The 20258-nt window shown below is 50.6% G+C and overlaps 1 protein-coding gene across 2 annotated transcripts in view; it reads right to left on the reverse strand.

Annotated features, from left to right (window-relative positions):
* Positions 1-2366: 2366 nt before the first annotated feature.
* TUBGCP3 (tubulin gamma complex component 3) overlaps positions 2367-20258 on the reverse strand; it is a 60547-nt gene continuing 42655 nt past the window's right edge. For both annotated transcript variants that reach the window (XM_082602017.1, XM_082602016.1), the window contains exons 18-22: positions 13648-13736; positions 13402-13533; positions 10048-10188; positions 5837-5953; positions 2367-3460 (exon numbers count right to left, since the gene is read on the reverse strand). In XM_082602017.1, the coding sequence (XP_082458143.1) occupies positions 3302-3460; positions 5837-5953; positions 10048-10188; positions 13402-13533; positions 13648-13736 (638 nt within the window). In that variant the 3' untranslated portion in view covers positions 2367-3301. The remainder of the gene's footprint in view (positions 3461-5836; positions 5954-10047; positions 10189-13401; positions 13534-13647; positions 13737-20258) is intronic.

Below are 20258 nucleotides of genomic sequence, written 5' to 3' on the forward strand. Positions count from 1 at the left end.
TCAGGATGCCCTCAAAGGGCTTGGCGCTCCCTTGAGGGGCCCAGGGGTCAGGCGCAGCTGCTCTGGGAGCCCAGGCTGGTGGGGTGACCCCAGCCGGCCCAGGCCTGCAGCCCACAAAACGAAGCGGCCTTCCCCCAGCCCCACGCTTCACGTCAGGGCATCTAAGGGAAGGACCGCAGCTCTCCGCCAGGTAGGGTGGGCAGCACAGGCTGCAAGACAGGGCGGCCCGTCAGGTGTGGGCGGAGGCTGAGACAGGCCACCCTGGCCCAAGCATCCCCGCGGGCAGGGCACCCGCAGGCCCTCCAACGGCACGAGCCCAGCTTTGTGAGAGGAGGACGAGCAGAGGGGTGCTCTGACGGCAGAGGCTGGTCCGCACGTCCGGCGGGGACAGATGCAGGCTGCCGGGCTCTCTGGCGTCCCTCGGGGGGACGGGGTTCGACTTCCGGTGGAAACCGGAGAACATATGAGAAAGCCAGTCGAAAGCGCTTGTCAGCAGCATGAATCTGGGCTCCAGGCAAGTTGCTATGCGATTTTCCCTGGCTGCATTTTTATTAAAACCTTAAACCGGAATAAAGGCAGAGAGATACAAATTTATTTCTCTTCTTGAAGAGACACCTGGCAACACGTCCACAGAACAATATCCATAATCACTTAGCCAAATTTCCATACCATTTGACTCAATTTTCTGGAAAGCAGAGGCATATTTTCAGTGCAGAGAGATCCGTGTGTGATTCACGCCCCCCTGCGCCCCAAGCCCCGCGGAGCTGGGCAAGGCCGGCGGGGAGGCTGCGGCGGCAGTGCCCCGGCCCCGAGCGCCTTCTCCAGGCAGGCGGTGGGACCTGACCCAGTGTCGCCGGGGGCCCAGGTCCCAGCGCGCAGCTTTAGCACCTGGCGGCCCGCTCTGGCCGGGCCTGGCGACCTCAGCCACCTCAGCCCCTGAACCTGGGTCACCCCGCAAAACCACAGCAATGGAGACACCTCTGGGGCGGCTGGAGGGGAGGGAAAGCGCGGGCGCTGCCCGGTAGCCCCGGGGTCCGTCCCAGCCTTCCCGCCCCCCGCCCCCGCTGCCGTTTCTGTCGCGTCCCCCGCTCCCGTGGCTGTGGTGCCTCGTGACCCAATTTGAGTGTAACGGTGGCTATTTGATCAAAGGGCTCTTTTCCCACCAAGTGGGATTTTCAGCTTGGCTGTGCCCTTCTGCCCTGCAAAGCCTGCAGGACACATCCTCCCCAGTGACAGAGAATCACACACTGGGAGTTCTGCTGGTGACATGGTCCAAGGCTAAGCCATAAGACGGGAGGGTGGCAGGTCCTTCGAGCCCTAGGACGGCCTTCGGCCTTCAGCCTCGGCAAGTGGCCTCCTGCGTGGGGGGAGGGCTGGGCCTGCGGGGGCCCAGGCAGGGCCTTCTCTCCACTGAGCACACGGCCCCAGGACCACGGACCTCGTGCGCCGGGCCCTGCACGCAGCTCCCCAGCCGCGGCTACCTAAAGCTCAGAATGCTTACCACCTTCTGGGTGAAACGACGGCCCTGTCCTCCCGGGGCCGCGCGGGGCACCTGCCTCCAGAGATGGCTCAGCCTGCAGTGGGCTCTCCCCTCCCCACCCCAGTACGGAGCGCCCCGCTCCCCGAAGCCGCTGCCGACTCTGGTTGGTGAGACCCTGCTCGGGGGTGACAGGCTGCCTGACCCTCTGCAGTCAGCGCCTCCGTCTTTCAGGCCCACAGCCCCTTCTGAGTGAGCCCCTCGACCCGGCCCGGCCCGGGCTCCTGTCGGAAGCGACTCCACAACCCACGACTCAGCCTGATTACCTGACGGCTCCTAAGTCAAAGGGCATTTCTGTCCCCAAATCTAGAGTGGCATCTTCTAGAGTGGCTTCTACTGAGGAGTCATCTCTGGAGAAATGCTTCAGATAAATTAAAAGCAGTGTCCAAGGTCAAAAAGCTTCGGGCAGTTTCTCCGGGAGATACACAATACATCATCATTTCTGGGAAGCTCTGCAGTAGAGAAACCTGCTTCCAATTTCTGACTGTATGAATTTTTAAACTGAAATTAAACGTGTATCCTAAGAAGTTCTGACCTTCGCCCTGGGTCCATCTCTGCGCAGCCAGCACCCCTGATGCCCCTTTTCTTCTAAAGGGACTCTGCACCCAAAGAAATCGCACGTGGGTAAAAACTGAAAGGATGCATCGCGCAAGCAGCAAGGGGGGCGCTCCCTCTGGATCTGCACTGGAAGTTGCACACGGTCTGATTTCTTGGTTTCACTGATTCAATAATTCATATACTGAAGCACAAACTCTGCCAACCCCCAGCCCCCGAACCTGGCAAGTGAACTACGTCTCTTCATAGACAATCAAGAAAGAACCAACACATCTGAAAGATAATTGCTTTTAATTTTCTAAGTTTTCACTTACACAACATGATAAAGGCAGATTTATGTGACTCGATATGACATTTTTACAAAAAATGTCCCCCCAGCATCTGGGCAGTAGTATATAAATATTTACAATGAAAAAATAGGCAAGGAAAAAGGAAATCTTCATTGTTCAAGACAATTTCTTTCCAATGCTTATCAGAATCTTGAAAATAAAATACTTCATTACCTTTCTTAGTCATCCGTATTTACATGTTGATTCAGCTGATGGTTCAAGAAATCTAGGCTTAAGGACGTTTTGTTCTACATCACTCCTGCTCTTTTTCTACACTATTTTCCAAGTTATCTGAGAGTAAATTAAATATAAAAATGTAAACTTTGAAGGAAGAGAAAAAGAGAACACGTGTAAATGCACTGATAGAAAGGTCCTTACAGAGGTTAATATTTTACAACACTAAAAACCAAAATAAAATGCTCTATATATTTCTTTAGTAGGGACATTTGGTTTCAATTTAATTTGATTATATTAACAAAAATTGTCTCTAAAGAGGATGCCAAAAAACCAGCAACGATGTTACCACCCTAACTGATGAATATCCATCACCCTAATTCTCTCTAAAAGAAACTGTGGTTTTTTTCAAAAAGTGACAAATATGAATTACATCACAGAGAGCTTAAAAGCCTCAACAAAGTGTGGTATCTTTTAAATATGAAGACTTTGAAAAATAAATTTGAATAGTGCAAGCCAGCCTCTTTAACGTAGTGAAATTACAAATATGTTCAACTCCAACCTAGGAAAGCATGACCCTGCCGCCGCCCGCCGCCGGGATGTCGAGGTTGCCGGGATCGAGGGCAGCAGGCGGTCCCCGAGGATGCGATGCGAGCGTTTCCATGACGACGCCTCCAGCGGTACCTGCCGCCCTGCAGCCGGGGCCTCACGTGTGGGAGCTGCGCCGGCCCCTGGCGCCCAGGGACACGCGGAGCCGCGGCTCCCGGGCACGGTAATGCTCGTTGAAATCCAGCCTGAAGCTCAGGAAGCGCAGGCTCTCATCGGGGCTGGTCGTCAGCAACACCAGGAACTGCTGCACGATGCCCTGGAGAGACGCAGGGGACACACGCCCATCTCAGGTCCAGGAAGGAGCTGCCCACACAACCGCCCCGCCTTTAACCCCCTCCGGGGTTATTTCCACCAACACCCACCCTAGTGGTTGTCCCTGGGACCAGAGTTCACCCAGTCAAGGGCAGCCCCATGGGGAAGAGATGCCCATTTCCACAAATGCAAATTCACAACAGTAATTTCATGGAAAAGAATTAACCAACAGATTTTTCCTTTTTGCCCCTAAGTTCTACAAGAATTAGCAAAACAGCAAAGCAACTGGTGGGAAAACATCCTATTTTTAAAATTTTGAATAGATAACTTCAGTGTGACACTTTTCATCTTTCACATGAGTTATGAAAGAGTATTTAACCATAAAGCCCTGACGAGAGGACAAACCGAGAACACCAGGAACGGACACGTGATGTAAACCACGGCCTCGGGGTCCCGGTGCCTTGGGGGGTGTCGGGGTGCGACCGCCCCCGAGGGCAGGCGGAGTGCGGCCGCATCACCTCCTCATCGGGGGGTTTGCAAAGACGACGACAGGGTGTGAGAGGCGTTCACTCAACTTATCAGAACAGAATCCCCAACTGCTTCTGTCCGGGCTGAGTCGCTGAGTGAGGACACCCCCATCCCTGCCAACCCCCCGCACGTCTCACGTCAGCTGACCGTCACCTGCTCAGGGGAAGCGCTCGGGAAAGCTCTGATCGGCAGAGAAAAGGTCACCGACACACCGTTGTCCATCTTCCTGAACTGTCGGGGTGGACGCTGCCCCCCACCCTTGCTTCTGGTGGAGCTCCTGGGAGCTGGGACGCGTGCAGATGCGTATATGTGACACGAGTCACTTTACACTGAGCGAACACACTGCCTGTGTGCGTGTGTGTGCGTCACCGTCTCTCTGGTGAGGAGGACTTGGGAGAAAGTCCCTAAGGAACCATCTGCTCAAAACACTGCCAGGGCTTCTCACGAGCGTGAAACTGAAACACGCCGACGAAGGATGCCTCCACCAGGACACGTGAGGACATGCCTTCCCGCGGGGCCGCGCCCAGGGCCGCACACAAGCAGCAAAGCACGGATGGCTGTTAAGACTCTACAGTGTTTCAGCCACCGACACAAAGAAGACAGCAAAGGACTTACGTGTTCAAGAAAAGAAGTCTGAACGGTAGTGATTTACAAAGATCAAGGCTGTAATGTTTTTGTTTTTGTTTTTGCGGTACGCGGGCCTCTCACTGTTGTGGCCTCTCCTGTTGCGGAGCACAGGCTCCGGACGCGCAGGCCCAGTGGCCGTGGCTCACGGGCCCAGCCGCTCCGCGGCATGTGGGATCTTCCCGGCCCGGGGCACGAACCCGCGTCCCCTGCATCGGCAGGCGGACTCTCAACCACTGCGCCACCAGGGAAGCCCAAGGCTGTAATGTTAAGTGACGCTGGGATTACATTAAGATTACTTTTTAAAAACTGTACTAACTCTACCGGGAAAACATGTAACCACCACTGTCCTTTTAGAAATCAGCACTTGGACACGTTTTAGGTTACTGAGTACTCCTCTGCAGCTGGGCAACTATCTTAATTAACAGCACGAACCTAACCATGAGGCACCCATTTCTGAGAATTATGAACCCACACCACATGTATGACCTGGGTCAAGACAGTGCTTCATCATCAAAACACCTGCCCAACAGATATTTTTGCATTGGACATAAACCAGTCATTACCACCATTTATGAAACATGTTTTCAACAAAAAGGTAACAGGAGGCCAATGCCAAAGTGAGGCCACTTACAAAAGGGACAAATTTACCCCTTAGTTATGCTGAAGAAGATTCAAACTTAAAAAGTATGAGGACCTTGGGAAGCACACGAGGTGCCTAGGGAACAGGGTCGTGACGTTTCGTTTAGACTTCTGAACCAATGAATACATATAGCACAAAAACATAATGTTTAAAGGTCTGGGGTTCAACGCTTGGTTTGTCTAATTAGTTACCAGCAACTGAGTGGAAGAACTCTTCGTAAAATCTGTTCATCTCTATTTCCATCACTAAAATCACCTTGAGAAACATGAAATCAGAAACCAAACCCTCAAAAGAGACAGACAACGCAGAGCGTGTGGCCTCCGCGGCCCAGCAGCCTGAGGCCCGGCCCACAGCAGCTCCCCGCACGCTCCCCGCGTGTCCGCAAAGGAGGGGGCCGCAGAGCCGCGCCCACCAGAGCGGCCATGGGAAGGGCCACCGGAGGCCGCACAGCACCGAGGGCAGGACTCCCACCCGGCGGCAAAGGCTGGACCGGCTGGAACGACGCCCCTTCCGTCATCTGGCATCGAGCGTCAGTTACGGGAGGACAGCAGTGGGACGTGGGCGGCCCCGTCGCCGGACACGCACCTGGTAGAAATGCGTCAGTATGCGCAGCTGCGAGCACAGCCTGGGTATCGACTCCTGGAACTCCCGGACCCTCTGGTTCTCCTGCTCTTCTTCTGCGGCCGTCACCCCCCACTGGCCCTGAGAGTCAGAGGGAAGCAAACGGGTTAGACTCTGGATGGAAGACGCTGGGGGGTGGGGCTGGGGTGGGTGTTAGTGGTGGGGGGCTGGTTTCCACCCTCTGTGCTGCTGGAAACGTCTGTGACCGTTTCCTGGTGCCGATCTGTTCTCTAGTTACTCTTTTCAATTAGTAACCTACCTCGCAAGTACTTCACATCAACACACATGAGCACACGGAGAGCTCCCGCACTGTCCTTAATAATGGTCCTCAGCCACAGTGTTACATCCTGTGACGTCCAACAATTCAGATGACGTGTCACAGCTCACCAGTCTTCTGCTATTAGAAACAAGGCTGTAATAAACAGCCTTGTATCTGTCTGTCATTTTGTACGTATTTCAGTGCAGATAGTTTACGTGTCTGTAAACTGAACCCGATGGTTCAAAGCACTGGCACCCTCACACGCTGCATTAACTCCTGACTTGAACGGGAACGTTTCTTACCATTTCCCTTAGCCGAGATGCATGTAAAAGACTGTTCTCAGTCACTGGGGAAGCTGACTAGCTGCTTTCCAGCAGCACACGCAGGAATTATCACAGGATCATTTCTTATCAATTAACATGGTAAATTACATGAATAGATCTCTTGAACCCCTGCATTCCTCAAATAAACCCCAGTCTTGGTGAATTATTCTCTCAATATTCTGTTAAATGTTTCCACTGTATTTTCTGTAAGACTTTTCCCATCAACATGTACAACCGAGGTCTGGTATAAAGATTCTCGCATCTGGTGTCAACTTCACAGAGCTTCCCAAGCAGGCTCTGGACGCTTCCCTCCCTGTGACTGAAGTGGCGCACGAGCACAGCGCTGTCCACGCCGCCCAGAGGTCCGGCCGCTCCCCCTCCGGTGGCAGAGCTGCTGCTAAGCGACTTTGCTCCTTGCTGAGCCGCTGTTCTGCCTAGAATTTGCCCTCTGTCCTGGGGTCAACTCTAGCAAGTCCAGAGAAAGCCCTTCATCTCCCTCCCGTGTGCAGGCTGACTTCACGGATCCGAGCAAGACTGCAGGCGGCATTTCCTCACCGCCTCGGTGTGTCTGTCTTCCCCCCATGGCCTCCTGGGTGGGTGCCCGGCTTGTTCTGCTCCCCCTGGGCCTGGGACGCCCTCCGTCCATGCTCACCCTCATCTCACCGGGGCCCTCCTCCTGCTGCCCGGCCGCCTCCGGGTTTCGCTGCTTCCCCAGCAGCTTCAGCGGGCGTCTGGGTGACCCTCTCCCCGTTTATGTCCGTCGACATGAGGGTTGTGCATTTTCAGAATCGCGTCCTGGGGCTCCGCGGCCTGAGAGACACGGGTCACCTCTAGCGCCCCTCCGGCCCTCCCGCTGTGGCGGGTCCTCACCGCAACCCCTTCCTTCCATCACAAGCTGGCCCTGTCCCCTCTACTGCCTTGTGCCCTCGACGGCAAGCCGCTTCCCTCTGGACAACTTCAGTGCCCGGTGCGTCGTCCGTCCTTTCCACTATGTCCTGTCTCTTCTGTCCCAGAACCTCCCGACCAAGCAGGTCTGCCCAGACGAGCCCTCAGCCGTGGGCGAGCAGGCGACGGGTCCAGAGGGCAGCCCCAGACCAGAGGTTACCCAGAGGCCTTTCCTTTGATGAGGTGGGTTTAGCCCCGCTCCCTCTGTTGATAGGACAGACACGTCTGGTTTCACTGTCATCGTATCAGTGAGACGCCTTCTGGTCTCCCTGACGGTGGTCATCTTTTACCATATGGTCTGTGTTTCTTCTGATAACCAGAAGACTTCTAAGTTTGTTCCAGTGGTTGCCTTTAAAGGATACCTTCATAATACGGGCCATCCCTGTGCTCTATTTCTTCAGACAGCGTTAACAACCAACCTGAGGGCCAATGATGAGAGCCCCCATCTTGCTGCCTGATTTCAGAAGACATTATGTTCGTGTCTGTATCTTTTAATATATGTATACCTGTTTTACCTACTTCATGAGCTTTAAAAAATATCTTTCGATGCTGGGTTTTAAACGGTGAAGTAATCACTAAACTTATATTACTTTCTATCTCTTCTTCCCCTACTACCTTTTGTCTTTTCAAACACATTTTTTAAATATTCTATTTTACTGTAGTACAGTACATACAAAAAAGCACAAGAATTCTAAGTGGATAGCATGATGCAGCGTCACAACGCGGTATACGCCTCACAGCTGGGCTGACACGCACATTCACGTCAGCAGCACAGCGGCTGCGTCCAAACACTTTGTCTTGTACTTGCAGCCAGGTAACGATTTTACATAGTTAAATTCAATTTTGTTTTATAAATAAAGGCTATCCCTAATAATTAAAAGCAAAAATGAAACCAATTAATCTAACTGGGTACTGAGCTGGTGGCAAAACCTTACGGGAATAGCTATTTCAGGGAGGTCACCTTGCGGTAGCGGACACGTAGCTGGGAAATCGCACGGCTGCTGCACTGTGTGGGGGGCGTCAGGATGCCTGTTCTGAGACCGTGGTGTGTACAGGTGTGTACAGGTGTGTGGGGGGCAGGTGGAGTCAGAGAACAAAGAGCTGGGTGAACTCCTGCTAGAAAACAAGATTTCCGATTGTGAGACAGAAAAAAGAAGAAAGAAAAGGCCTTTAGCCCTAAATGTGAATTGGACATATTATCACACACGGCTTTGAGAAGTGGAAAGAAAGCAGGAAACTGAGGGCAGGGCCTGAAGGAGGAAGAGGCCCCGGGAGCCCTTGCCCAGCAGCAGCAGCAGAGTGCGGGACGCTGCGGCGGGGGCGGGCAGAGGCCCCGACCAGGCGCCCCGGGACCTCCGAGCCGTCCTGCACAGCCCCTCCAGCCCGCGGGGGCCTCAGGCCTGACGACAGCGCGCAGATCACGCTGCCTCACGAACGTTAACCATTCCTCGGGCACCCGCAGCCCTCCCCTCTCCCGCGTAGCCCGAGCACATCTGAACAAACGCGCTGAATAACCTGCCTTATGAGGCAGATCTGCTCCGAGGCGCTGACGGGTAACAGTCTGGAGAGTGAGCCTGGGTGCCCCCAGAGCGCAGACTCACAGCTCAGTGATTCCCCAGAAGGGCAGAGCTCTGGGCAAGTGGGCAGTCTGAGAAACCACAGCCGTGGCTGGATTCACTGGACACTTAGCAGCTGACATACACCAGCACATGAAAATAAGGAGCTCCAGGGGAGTCTGTTTGTTTATTATCACTCCCATTCTGCAAACCAGGAAACTGGTCTCAGAGAGGTCAAGTCAGCAAAGGCACAAAGCCGGTGACGGGGTCGTGGGCCTTCAGTCCGTCTGGTGTGCAGGCTTCCCGGGCCCGGCCAGGAGGCCCCGGGGGGCAGGGGTCGCCAACTCTGACATTTCAGCCACAAACCCCTGCTCCTGGCAATGCAAACAAAGTGAGCAGTACACCCATCTCTAAAACACCCTGAAGGCACGACACACACACGAAGCGCTGTGACCCTTCCAAGTTAACGATCCTCTAACACAGACTGTAAGGGAACACTCAAAAATAAAACTAATCCAACCGCATCAACGGAACAATCTGTCTGTCACCACCCCAAGAATAAGCATCTTGAAAAAGTGACTGTACAGATTATATCCAATACAAGAAATCCCATAAAGACTCAAACTCATTCAGTAAATCTCTGTACTTCAAGGTCAAGAAGGACATGAACTTCAAGGTCATGAAGGACATGAACTACTTCAGTAAGGTCACTGAAGATAGCCGACGTGCAGAAATCCGGTTCCCACGGGTACACATGTGTCCACCAGCTCCAGAGGAGAGCGATGCAGAGTCGGGCCCCACCCAGCGGAGACCCTGATGCAGACGAACGTCTCAGCACTTACTGAGGAACACTGGCCAGGGGCCAGCGCTTCCCGTGAACGCTGCCTTCGTCTGTTTGTAAAGCTGAGGATGGTGACGGTGCCCCCGCCCCCTGTAGAAGAGTCCACAGCCGCTCAGGATCCCAGCCGGACGTGGAGACGGACACAGCCCCAGCGACGTTTCAGCGGCAGAGGCTCTGCTGCACTGGTAATCACTGTGGTAATCAACAGTTCACCATCTAAACCGACGGGCCCACCAGCGCCAAAACCGTACCTCGGCTTCACGCTGCTGCTTCTTCTCCTCAAACCGCAGGCGTCTCTGTAGCTCTTCCAGGGCGGCTCTGTAGATGGCATCCTGAGTGTTCTGAAGCTCGATGATTTGATCAAACACGGCCCTCAGCTGGTTTAAAAGTGCCTGGGGAGAGAAGACAAGTTTTTTCTTTTTAGGAACAGAGCCCCCAACACGCTCATTACTAAGTTTTTCAAATAAAATACTGACACTTAGTGAAATTCTCAAGGCGCTCTTTAGCTGTTCATTCATGCATCAGCAGACACTGACTGAACACCCACCCGGTCCTGGCAAACACGCGAATTCTGAACCACCATAGCAACAGCAAGCGGACAGAGCCCAGGCTCTCGGCCAAACCACCTCCCACCCTCACCGAGACCTGGCCGCCCACGGTGCTGCCCAACTCCAAAGTGTGGAGCACGTAGCTGCATCCGCAGTGGGACTGCTCGAGGATTAGAAAGGGATGGGAAAACACTTTTTTTTTTTTGGTGGCACATACCAAAATCAGACATGGAGAATATGAGAGAGGAAATTCTTTAAAAAGTATAAAAAGCAAATTCTGCAAGGTTTTTTAGAAAAAGGTATCATGCTTTACACCAGGAATGAAAGGATGGTTTTACACCAAGGGGGACAGTGCGTCTCCCTACTTCACGGGGTTCCTCAGGGCACATACCGACCGCAGGTCACGCATCCTTTCTCCAGTGCGGCACGGAAAGGAGGAGACACAGCACAGAGTCTTGTGTGTACACCGAACGATACCCACGCACCATACACGTCTAACCCAAGGCTGTACGGCGAGCACCACGACACCGGCGCCAGCGGAGGGGAGGGGCAGGGGGCTGAACGGTAACGTGAGAGCCAACACCCACGGGGTCTGTCGTGGGCGGCAAGCGGTGCGCCCGGCTCAGAGCTGCCTGGTCCTGGTGGGGTCTCAGCCGTAACACAAAATCAAAACAAAAACTGGAGACGACTTTGTAACAAGGATTGATGTCTTCTAGTTTCTTTCTTTATTGTAGGCAAATAACAATTTACTATTTTTGGAGCTGGGGTGACTTACTGCCCTTTACTCCAAGCCAAGAGCGTAACATGTGCTTCTGTTATCAGCAATCTGTTCAGACAGGGCGGCTACAAAAGTGCCTTCTGTGCCGACACTGCTTGGCAGCAATTTACAGTGTGACTCAGGACTTTTCACAAGAAAGCACAAACAAATTACAAAAATGTATACACACACCTGTCACAACCTCCAATTTCAAAATTACATGTATCAAACAGCCTTGTTTTTCTTACTAAGTGACGTAAGAAAAATATACTTAATTTATGTCAATAACAGACTGCCTTAATCTGTTTTATATATTGGGTTTCTTAAAAAAAAAAAACCCTCTAGTGATTACGTTAAATAAACCATCAAATTAAAAGTAAAACCCTCAGTAGACGGACCATCTCAGGAAAGATCATTAAAGCCTCAGCAAACGACTCCTTCCATGAATATAGCCAGGACCAACTCACCCGTAAACATTTACTATCATGAGAAAATCACGTTACAGGCAGAAATATTTTCTCCCTTGGATTCCGTTCACCCCTGCAGACATCTTCGGCAGTGAGCGGCGTGGCCTCTAGCTGTTTACAAGGGAATCTCCACACGTGCAAAACGGGCAGAGACGCCACTGGAGGTGCACGGGCTCCTCATCCACCAGCCTGGGGACAACCCTCAGCCCTTCACACGTTTTCTAAAAAGCATTAGATCTAACGATCGTAAATCTCCCTGCAGAACACGCACACACAAGATGACTTTTAATTGTTTAAAAACAGTAGCAACTCACACGTGCCAGGCACTACGGTGACGGCTTACGAGCAGCACACAATTTAATCCTCACAAACGCAGGGAAGAGAGAGGCGTGTCGTGCTCTTTCAAAAGGGAACACCGGGCTCAAAAGCTGAGAAGCAGGACGGAGCCTCAGGTCCACCTGCCCGCAGTGCCCCGCGCTGTGCGAGTGGACAAGGTCACGGTGGCAGCGAACGCCTGCAGCCCATCAGGTCGGGCCCTGGACACTCATCTACCCGGACTGAACATAAGCGGCTCAGCAGGCAGACCCCTCACAGGACCTGCCCACAGCGCTAGCCTGATATAGACAAGGTGCACTGATCAAGGCTGAAAGCCCTGAGGTGTGCGCTTCTTAAGTTCTCCTTACGCTCCAAGTATTTTAAATTACTCCTGTGCCACTGTTTCAATATATTTATAAAACATTCTATATAGAAGCATCTTTGATCTGAAGCATCTATAAAGAGGTACATATGATCAATAATTCTCTAATAATGAAATCTGGCATATCAAAATACCTGTTTACCCAGCCATGGATGGCTAACCAGATATACTAAAAAATCAGACAAGTATAGCTGATTCACTTTGTTATACAGCAGAAACTAACATACCATTGTAAAGCAATTATACTCCAATAAAGATGTTATAAAAAATGATTAAAAAAACAGCACTAAGATATAATTTCTCACCTATCTATCACACTGGCAAAAATTTAAAAGTATGACAACATGTTCTGTTGGCAAGGCTGTAGGAAAACGCACTCTCATGCACCTGCTGTTGGGAATGCAAATGCACACAACGCTTCTGGCAGGGATTCTGGCAATATCTAATAAAGCTATCTACTTAAAAAAAAAAAAACAGACAAAACAGAAGCCCTTTCAAGCAGCGTGTTCCCACAGAAGGACCCCTGCAGTGGGTGGAGGTGCAGTGGGAAGCAGCCCTCTGCAATCCCGAAATGTCTTTAAGGTCACACATTTAATGTCAAAAATGTACTTGAAATTTTGCTTCCTACTTCACATTTGTCTCACGTGAAAGCAAAGTGTTCCTTATTTTCCCAGATCTCTGAATAAAATCTAAGCTCTGGGAAGACTTGCCACATGGAACACGCAACTTTCAGCAGGGCCTACAGGAAGGAGTGTCAGCAAACAAGCAGGGGTTTATCCAGACAGACGGCCTGTCCTGACTCTGCCGCAGAGGCTCCGGAAGGCCTGGCCTCCGCCCACACCCCCTGAACTGAGGAGCGGGCTCTGAATGCTTGTTCTCGCACTGCCATCCCTCAGGACAACTCCCCCCCGAGCAGCACGCGAGGACATCGCTGCCACCCCCAGGAGGTGGATGGGCGCCACCAGTCTTCATCCTTTCATGCCCAGTTCAAGGCACGTTCTCCCCTGAGCACTACTGCTCCAACCCTGATGGGAAACATCACACTAACAGCAAGACTGTCCCGACTACCAGGGCTGTGGCTGCACCAGGGGACGAGCCCAAGGGAAGGACTGGCTGACCGTCCGTTCTCGTCTTACCCTGGAGTCGGCGTCCAGCAGACAGCGGGAGATGACGGTGTCCAGGAAGGCCTCGTGGGCGGCGATGATGTGGTCCAGGTCCTGGGCCTGCTGCACTTTCTTCCAAAGTTCATCCCAAGAGCACTCAAGCACCTGGAAATGACGAGAGCCTGAGAGAGGGGCTGGCGCAGCACCTTCTACGAAGCACGGCACGAAGGCCTGAGACAAGATGATCTCAACCAGAATCAAGGGCTGATTCGAACGTACCTCAAATGTAATGTAATACTGCATCTGATGGATGAAATGGACCATCTCGGAAGCCAGGATGTGACAGTGGTGCAGCACCCCAGAGAATTCTGCAAGAGAGCCAGGTCCCGCCGTCAGACACCAACCAGCACAGCCCGCCCTCCTGGCCACCTGCAAGCTGTCTTCCCAAAACCCCCTGTCACTCTCGACCCCTAAAGCAGGAAACAGCCTTTCCAGAGTCCACCTCTGTGCTATTTAAACACGTATTTAGCCACCTAATCATGCAGTGACAGATTACTTTACGGAATATAAGGATCTAACAAGAAATGGCATAAAATGAAATAACTGTATTTGAAAATTAGAGAAATTCTGTTTTTCAATAATGCAATATCTTGAATAAATATAAGCTCAATTTTATGGTTTCTTTACAGTCAGTCAGTCTGCCTACTGTGTGAGACTTTTACTATTCCCTAGCTATTTGGCGACAAAAATGACATTTCCTTAAGTACCAAATGTGACCTTGTCACCTGAGAGAAACATGAACTTGGAGGGGGGTGGGCAGGGCCCAGACTCCACTCCTGTTCTCTGAGATTATAAAACCAGGAAAAGGCTGGAAGGTCACCAGGGAGCAGCCATTCTCTGCTTGGACTTTTCATTTTTGTTCAGAGACTCCGCTGGACTATTATGGGATACTACTGTCCCTGAAGGCTCCGCTGGGGGAATGCCTTTAATATGGGTCAGACCGGACATATTTCTGTTACCGCTCCAAGAGCCTTCAATTAGTTACCCAGATAACTCACTTGTCGCTGCGTGCGGTTATTTGAGAAATCATTCTTGTCCCTTCCTCAAAGAGTAATGACGGAGTGACGTATAAACAGGTGTGAAAAAAACAACAGTGGTCCTTGAAAAAACACTGCTTTCTACAAGCTGAGGACCGAGCGACACCTGTGGGGATTCTGGCTCGTCTAGCAGGGCCTCCTCGGCCGGGGAAGCAGCACGGCCACCTCAGAGGAGCGGCACCGGCTCCAAAGCCTGACATCCCCCGTACCATCAGGAATCTGCAATCCATGAATACGGCAAACATTCTTCTGAAAGACAGCTATGAGCTTCCTATTTCACTTGGAAGTCCAGAGTGAAGGATGTAATTTTCCTACTAAAACCATCAGAGGGGCTAAGATTTCTAGTCTAGCACTCAAAGTCTATTTAACTAAAATTACTTTTGAATGTAAAAAGGCGTGAGAACACGCTGTTTTCAGCCATATTCATCTGCATTATGGTTTAGGTAAGCTTCTCAGAGAAGTAACCGCAGTGTGCAACTCCATCTGGGGTTTAACCAGCGCTGGAACGGCGGGCTGTCCTCCCCCGACGCCAGGCAGTCCCCCTGGAGAGCCGTCCGTGTACATTCAAACATCCCACAGGCATGCGGGCACGTGCCAATCCGATTCTCCAGATCTTTCTCGGTGTGATATGATTTCTTCGTAGAGCAGCAAAGTTCCATGAAATGGTCTGTGATATGCAATAGTCTAGAAACCCCTTGTGGAAGGGTCTGTTTCTTTAGTGTTCTTCGTGTCATCACAGACCTCGGGTGGACCTTTCCCGGAAGCCCAGTGTCTCTGAGGCCTCGTCCAGCACAACCTCACCAATTCCGAGGGCACGGCTCTGCCCGCACTCACAGCAAACGGGGGCAGCCTGTTTCCCAGCCTCGTGAGGCGGGTCTGCAGTTTACACTAACCCAGCCTGACATTTTCCCACCAAAGAAGGTTCAAGATCGCAGGCAGAACGGCAGGTCTCACGCCGGCTCCGGGCGGATGACGTGAGAACACCGCGCGCTGCCCGGGGCCTGGGTCGGTGCAGAGGCCAGAGCACATCTGCGGCCACTCGCCAGCTCCGGCTCCAGGACCATCTTCCACACACATCAGGGAAGAAGCGCGACTCCAGGTTTCACTGCTCCGTGTAGTCTGGGTCTCCTCTGAGTATCACCTAAGCTGAAGTCTTTTCCTCCTGCCCAGATCTGTCTTGGGCTGCAGATCCATTTACCCTTAAAAACGTCTCACATGGGTGCGCCTGACCTGGCAGCCCGGCCCCGCTCCTCCCGCAGTGCCTGGAAGCAGAGGCCCAGGGGTCCACCCTGGCCACACCTCCCACCCCACGGCTCTCAGCCCCAATGCTGCAGGCTCCCCGGGCTGTGTAACCCTTGCACACCGTCACGGTGGACCGGTCTGCTGGCCTCCAAGCTCACCCCTCGGGGCGGACCCTCCCTGGCCCCCGCTGCACTGAAGTCACACCGGCTCTCTCGGCCTCGAGGCCCTTGCACCTGGCCCAGCCCCCCTTCTGAACACGCTCTTCTGCCGGGCCCCCGGCCCTCCCCCACTCCCCACTCTTCCCCTCTAACGCACTCACCTCCAGATGCCAGCCTGGGAGCCCCTCCATCCTATGACGCCACCTGGTGGGGGTCTCCCTCCCCTACTCCCACAGCACCTGGTCTTTCCCACTTCAAACGACGATCAAAGTGCCCTGAGTGCCTGCTGACACGTCCAGCTTGCCTGTGAGACAAGACGCTTCCTGACCACAGGGACCTTTCTGTCACATCCACCGCTGGATACCAAGAACGGGCAGCACCGAGTAGGCCAACCATTATTCACCGAGTGAATCATTTCGATCCTCAAAATTTAAGGAGACAATCTGCATCATCTATGTCTTGACTATTTCATTCACATCCCCTTCAAAAGGTTTCCATGACCAAGGCAAATCTGGCAACAACGTTAAAATATGTGTTATTTTCTTTATAGTCTTCAAGTACTACCAAATGTATTTTCACTCTAGAAAAGTCATCTGTTCTCGAGTCTGAAGGGAGCACAGAGGACAGCATCTTTAATGCACCCTCCTTCTAAGATAAAGCCTCTGCGAGTGAAGGGACCCGAGGGCACTGCCTCCTGAAAAGGGATCTGGTAAAATAACCCACACGGTAAAGTCTGCAATCCCTCTAACACCTCAGTGCTTCCCTTCCCCACGGGGAAGCGCAAGCGCTCTGAGCTGAAGCGTTTCGGAACTGCTCACTGCCCAGTTAAGGCTCTAACGACTATGAACCCCATTCATACAGAGACTGAATTCACAAGGTATACTTTGGTCCTTTAACTCCTAAAAAGTACAACTTACACCTGAAACAGCCCTTGAATCTCTTTACCCAGAACCTTGAAAATACACTTAAAACATACTTAAAATAAAAGTACTTGTGGGCTTCCCTGGTGGCACAGTGGTTGAGAGTCCGCCTGCCGATGCAGGGGACGTGGGCTCATGCCCCAGTCCGGGAAGATCCCACGTGTCGCGGAGCGGCTGGGCCCGTGAGCCATGGCCGCTGAGCCTGCGCGTCCGGAGCTTGTGCTCCGCAACGGGAGAGGCCACAACAGTGAGAGGCCCGCGTACCGCAATAAAAAAAAAAAAAAAAAAAAGTACTTGAGTTTTTATAATTGAACCACAAATAACCATATAATTCTAAAAATCCCCAAAGCAAAGCAACATTCACCCTGAGGTCCAATAAATACATAAATACAGTACATCTCCCGCTGGACTAACGGGGCGGCAGATAGCTTTGCAGACACCAAGAATGACCATCTCCCCTCTGGCGGACTTAGGCGTGAGACGTTAGACCTGTCTGTAATCCTCTACTGCCCCTCAAGGCTGCGGCAGGGACTTCAGGGCTTTAAAATCCACCAGCAGCTCTCACAGGCTTGACCCTGAGGTTTGAACATCTTTCCCAGAAGCTTCTGACCAATTGGAGATGCACTGGAAATAGCCTGAGTGTTGTTAAAAATTACAGAAGTTTCTTTCTAAAAAATACCCTAAAACAACTTACTCACAATTTCAAAATCACCTCCTTCAACTTTTATCTACAGCTGAGGGGATGATATTTAAAAGTGACTTCACCAAATTACCCATGAGATTCATTTCTCAAGGCTATGGAGTCAAAGGACGTTGTTAAGATCCTGGGTCTTTCCTGTCTCCTGGGTACAAGACCGCTGGTCACCGGTCAGGGCCTCCTGCAGCCACCGTCTGGCGTCCTCTGTCTACCAGGCAAGTGTGAGGACACCTGTCCACGTAGGGCTCCCCGAGGGGTGCTGGGCTGAGCGCTGCCCAGAGTCCATCCTGGCAACCCTTGAAGGCAAGTGCTGCCAACCAGCCCCGACCCAGACGAGGACTCTGAGGCAGAAGACTAAGAAACACCTCGAGGCCACAGCCCGACCTGGCAGCATAGCCCAGCATCTGGGCAGAGCAGTAACCGCTTGGCTTAGCAGTCTGGCAAACAAGAAGAGAACCCTTCACAGGCGTGTAATCACTGAGGACTACCCACTCACCCACGTGGACAAAAACGACACACACAAAAAGGAACTTTCAAAGAGAAAAACATCTACTCATCTTTGAGCCACCATTCCACTAAATCTAGAATGCCAACTGTAAGATGAATCATTATCATACTAATCACCAAGAAAGGAAAACAAGTCCCGTGCCAGCAGGGGAGTCGACCACTTCCCCTACCTCCTCCTTGTTCAGTTTTATTTCCAACGAGGACCAAAAAGGAGACTATTTTAACACCATTCTTTGGGGAGGGGAAGCTCCATGCACTCCCTCCCCCCAGGACACAAAGGCTGAGAAAGAACGCAGCAAGCTCATTTACCTGTAGTTCTGTATTTGTCTATTTCATCTGGCTAAATGTTATTTGAAATACACATTTAGTTGCCACTAATAGCAACGGTTTTTAGATTAACTGAATCTAACAAAAGAACTTCCATTTCTTTCTAAAGGAAAAAAATCTTTAAACCATTTCAGATCAACAATCTTTTCTGTCTAGCTAAATGGCAAATATATATAAAAATGGGTTTAATCGGCTTGGCATACCATTATCAAAAACTCTTGCTCTAAGCAAATCATTTTCAGGCGTAACTATTTACTCCAAACAACTTATTTTGATGAATATTATTAAAATTATATCTGGGATGATAATCATGGATACTGTGCACATGACCAAACACACACGTGCATATGTGAAGGACTCCACGGGCTGCTTTCAGAAGCATTTTCCGTATTTTTGCCTCAGATTTATGGTTGGTGGGACATTTCTAAATCTGCTGTGTTAAAAAGACTAACTACCTGGTTGATCTCTGTTCATCAAGTTGCCTGGCCATTAATAACTAAAACACTTCCTTATAAGTTAAAGGTAAGAACGCTGCACTCCAACAGAAACATGAGCAAAAAAACAATTTCCTGAAAAAACAAACACAAATGACAAAAAAAAGAAAGAAAGAAAGGAAAGTGTTTACATTCAAAGATAATTTAAAAAGCATTAAAAGGAATTAAAATGAACTTCCAGGGAATTCCCTGGTGGTCCAGTGGGGAAACTCCCTGGTGGTCCAGTGGTTAGGACTCCGCGCTTCCACTGCAGGGGACACGGGTTTGATCCCTGGTCAGAGGAACTAAGATCTCGCATGCCATGGGGTGTGGCCAAAAAATTTTTTTTAATTCATAGAAAACAAATAAATAAATAAAATGAACTTCATTTTCACCTATCAAATTGACAGTTTGTTTGAACATAATATCCAATGTTAGTCAAAAAAAAAAGAAAGATGAAAGAAAACAGCAACACAGACAATTATCAACCAGTGACAGCTGTGCTTACGGGGATGTAAATTAAATTGGTACAAACTTTTCAGGTACAAACTTTCCTGAAAAGTAATCTGACAATATGTATCAACAGAGTTAAAATATAAATACTAAGAAATAGAAGTATTAGTAAATGTAAAGTAAAACTAAGATTCGTATCTGTTAACCCAGCAATTCCATTTCCAATACACCTATTCTAAAGAAATATTCAGAGGCATATAAATATATATTTACACAAAGCTTATGGCATTATTTATATTAGTGGAAAAATAGTAAAAAACATCCCCAAAAAACTATATGTCCAACCAAAAAGATAAAATGATATGTCCACAGGAGGCAATATTATGCTATTAAAAATATTTTAGAAGAAGTTTTAATGACAAGGGAAAAGGCTCAATGAAAGAAGCTGAAACTGAACATGATATAATAGGATCAAGTTATGTTAAAATTACACAGAAAACTGATCAAGTAAATGCATTAGTTATCTTCAAGTAGAAAACAAAACTCATTGCTGACTATTCAAAATAAGAGAAAAGCCAATTCGCATAGACACTGCTGATATTCAAATCAGAAAAACCTATCAGAACCAGCTAATACTTAGAACTGTTACAGAGCTCAGATTTCCCACAGCTAAAAATAATACAGCTGTTTATTTCGAAAGGAGAAGTGATACAATGACAAATATCTGCACTGCGCTGAAATGATCTCGATCAGACACTGAGGAAGATGAGACCCCTCTGCTCACAGGGAGGGGGAGAGGGCAAGCCCAGTGGACACCTGGCAGGCGCACCGACCGTGTGACTTCCGACCTGTGACTTCCGACCGTGTGACTTCCGACCGTGTGACTTCCGGGGAGGGCGGCAGAGGCAGGAGCCAGCGCCTCCACCCTCATCGACTAGAAAGTGGACGCTGAAGGCTATTTACCGTCCACAACCACGAGAGGCTTTCAAAGAAAACGCCCCCTCTTGCCTCCTTCT

This window comes from Mesoplodon mirus, assembly GCF_964341445.2.
Source record: "Mesoplodon mirus genome assembly, chromosome: 17".
Taxonomy (NCBI): domain Eukaryota; kingdom Metazoa; phylum Chordata; class Mammalia; order Artiodactyla; family Ziphiidae; genus Mesoplodon; species Mesoplodon mirus.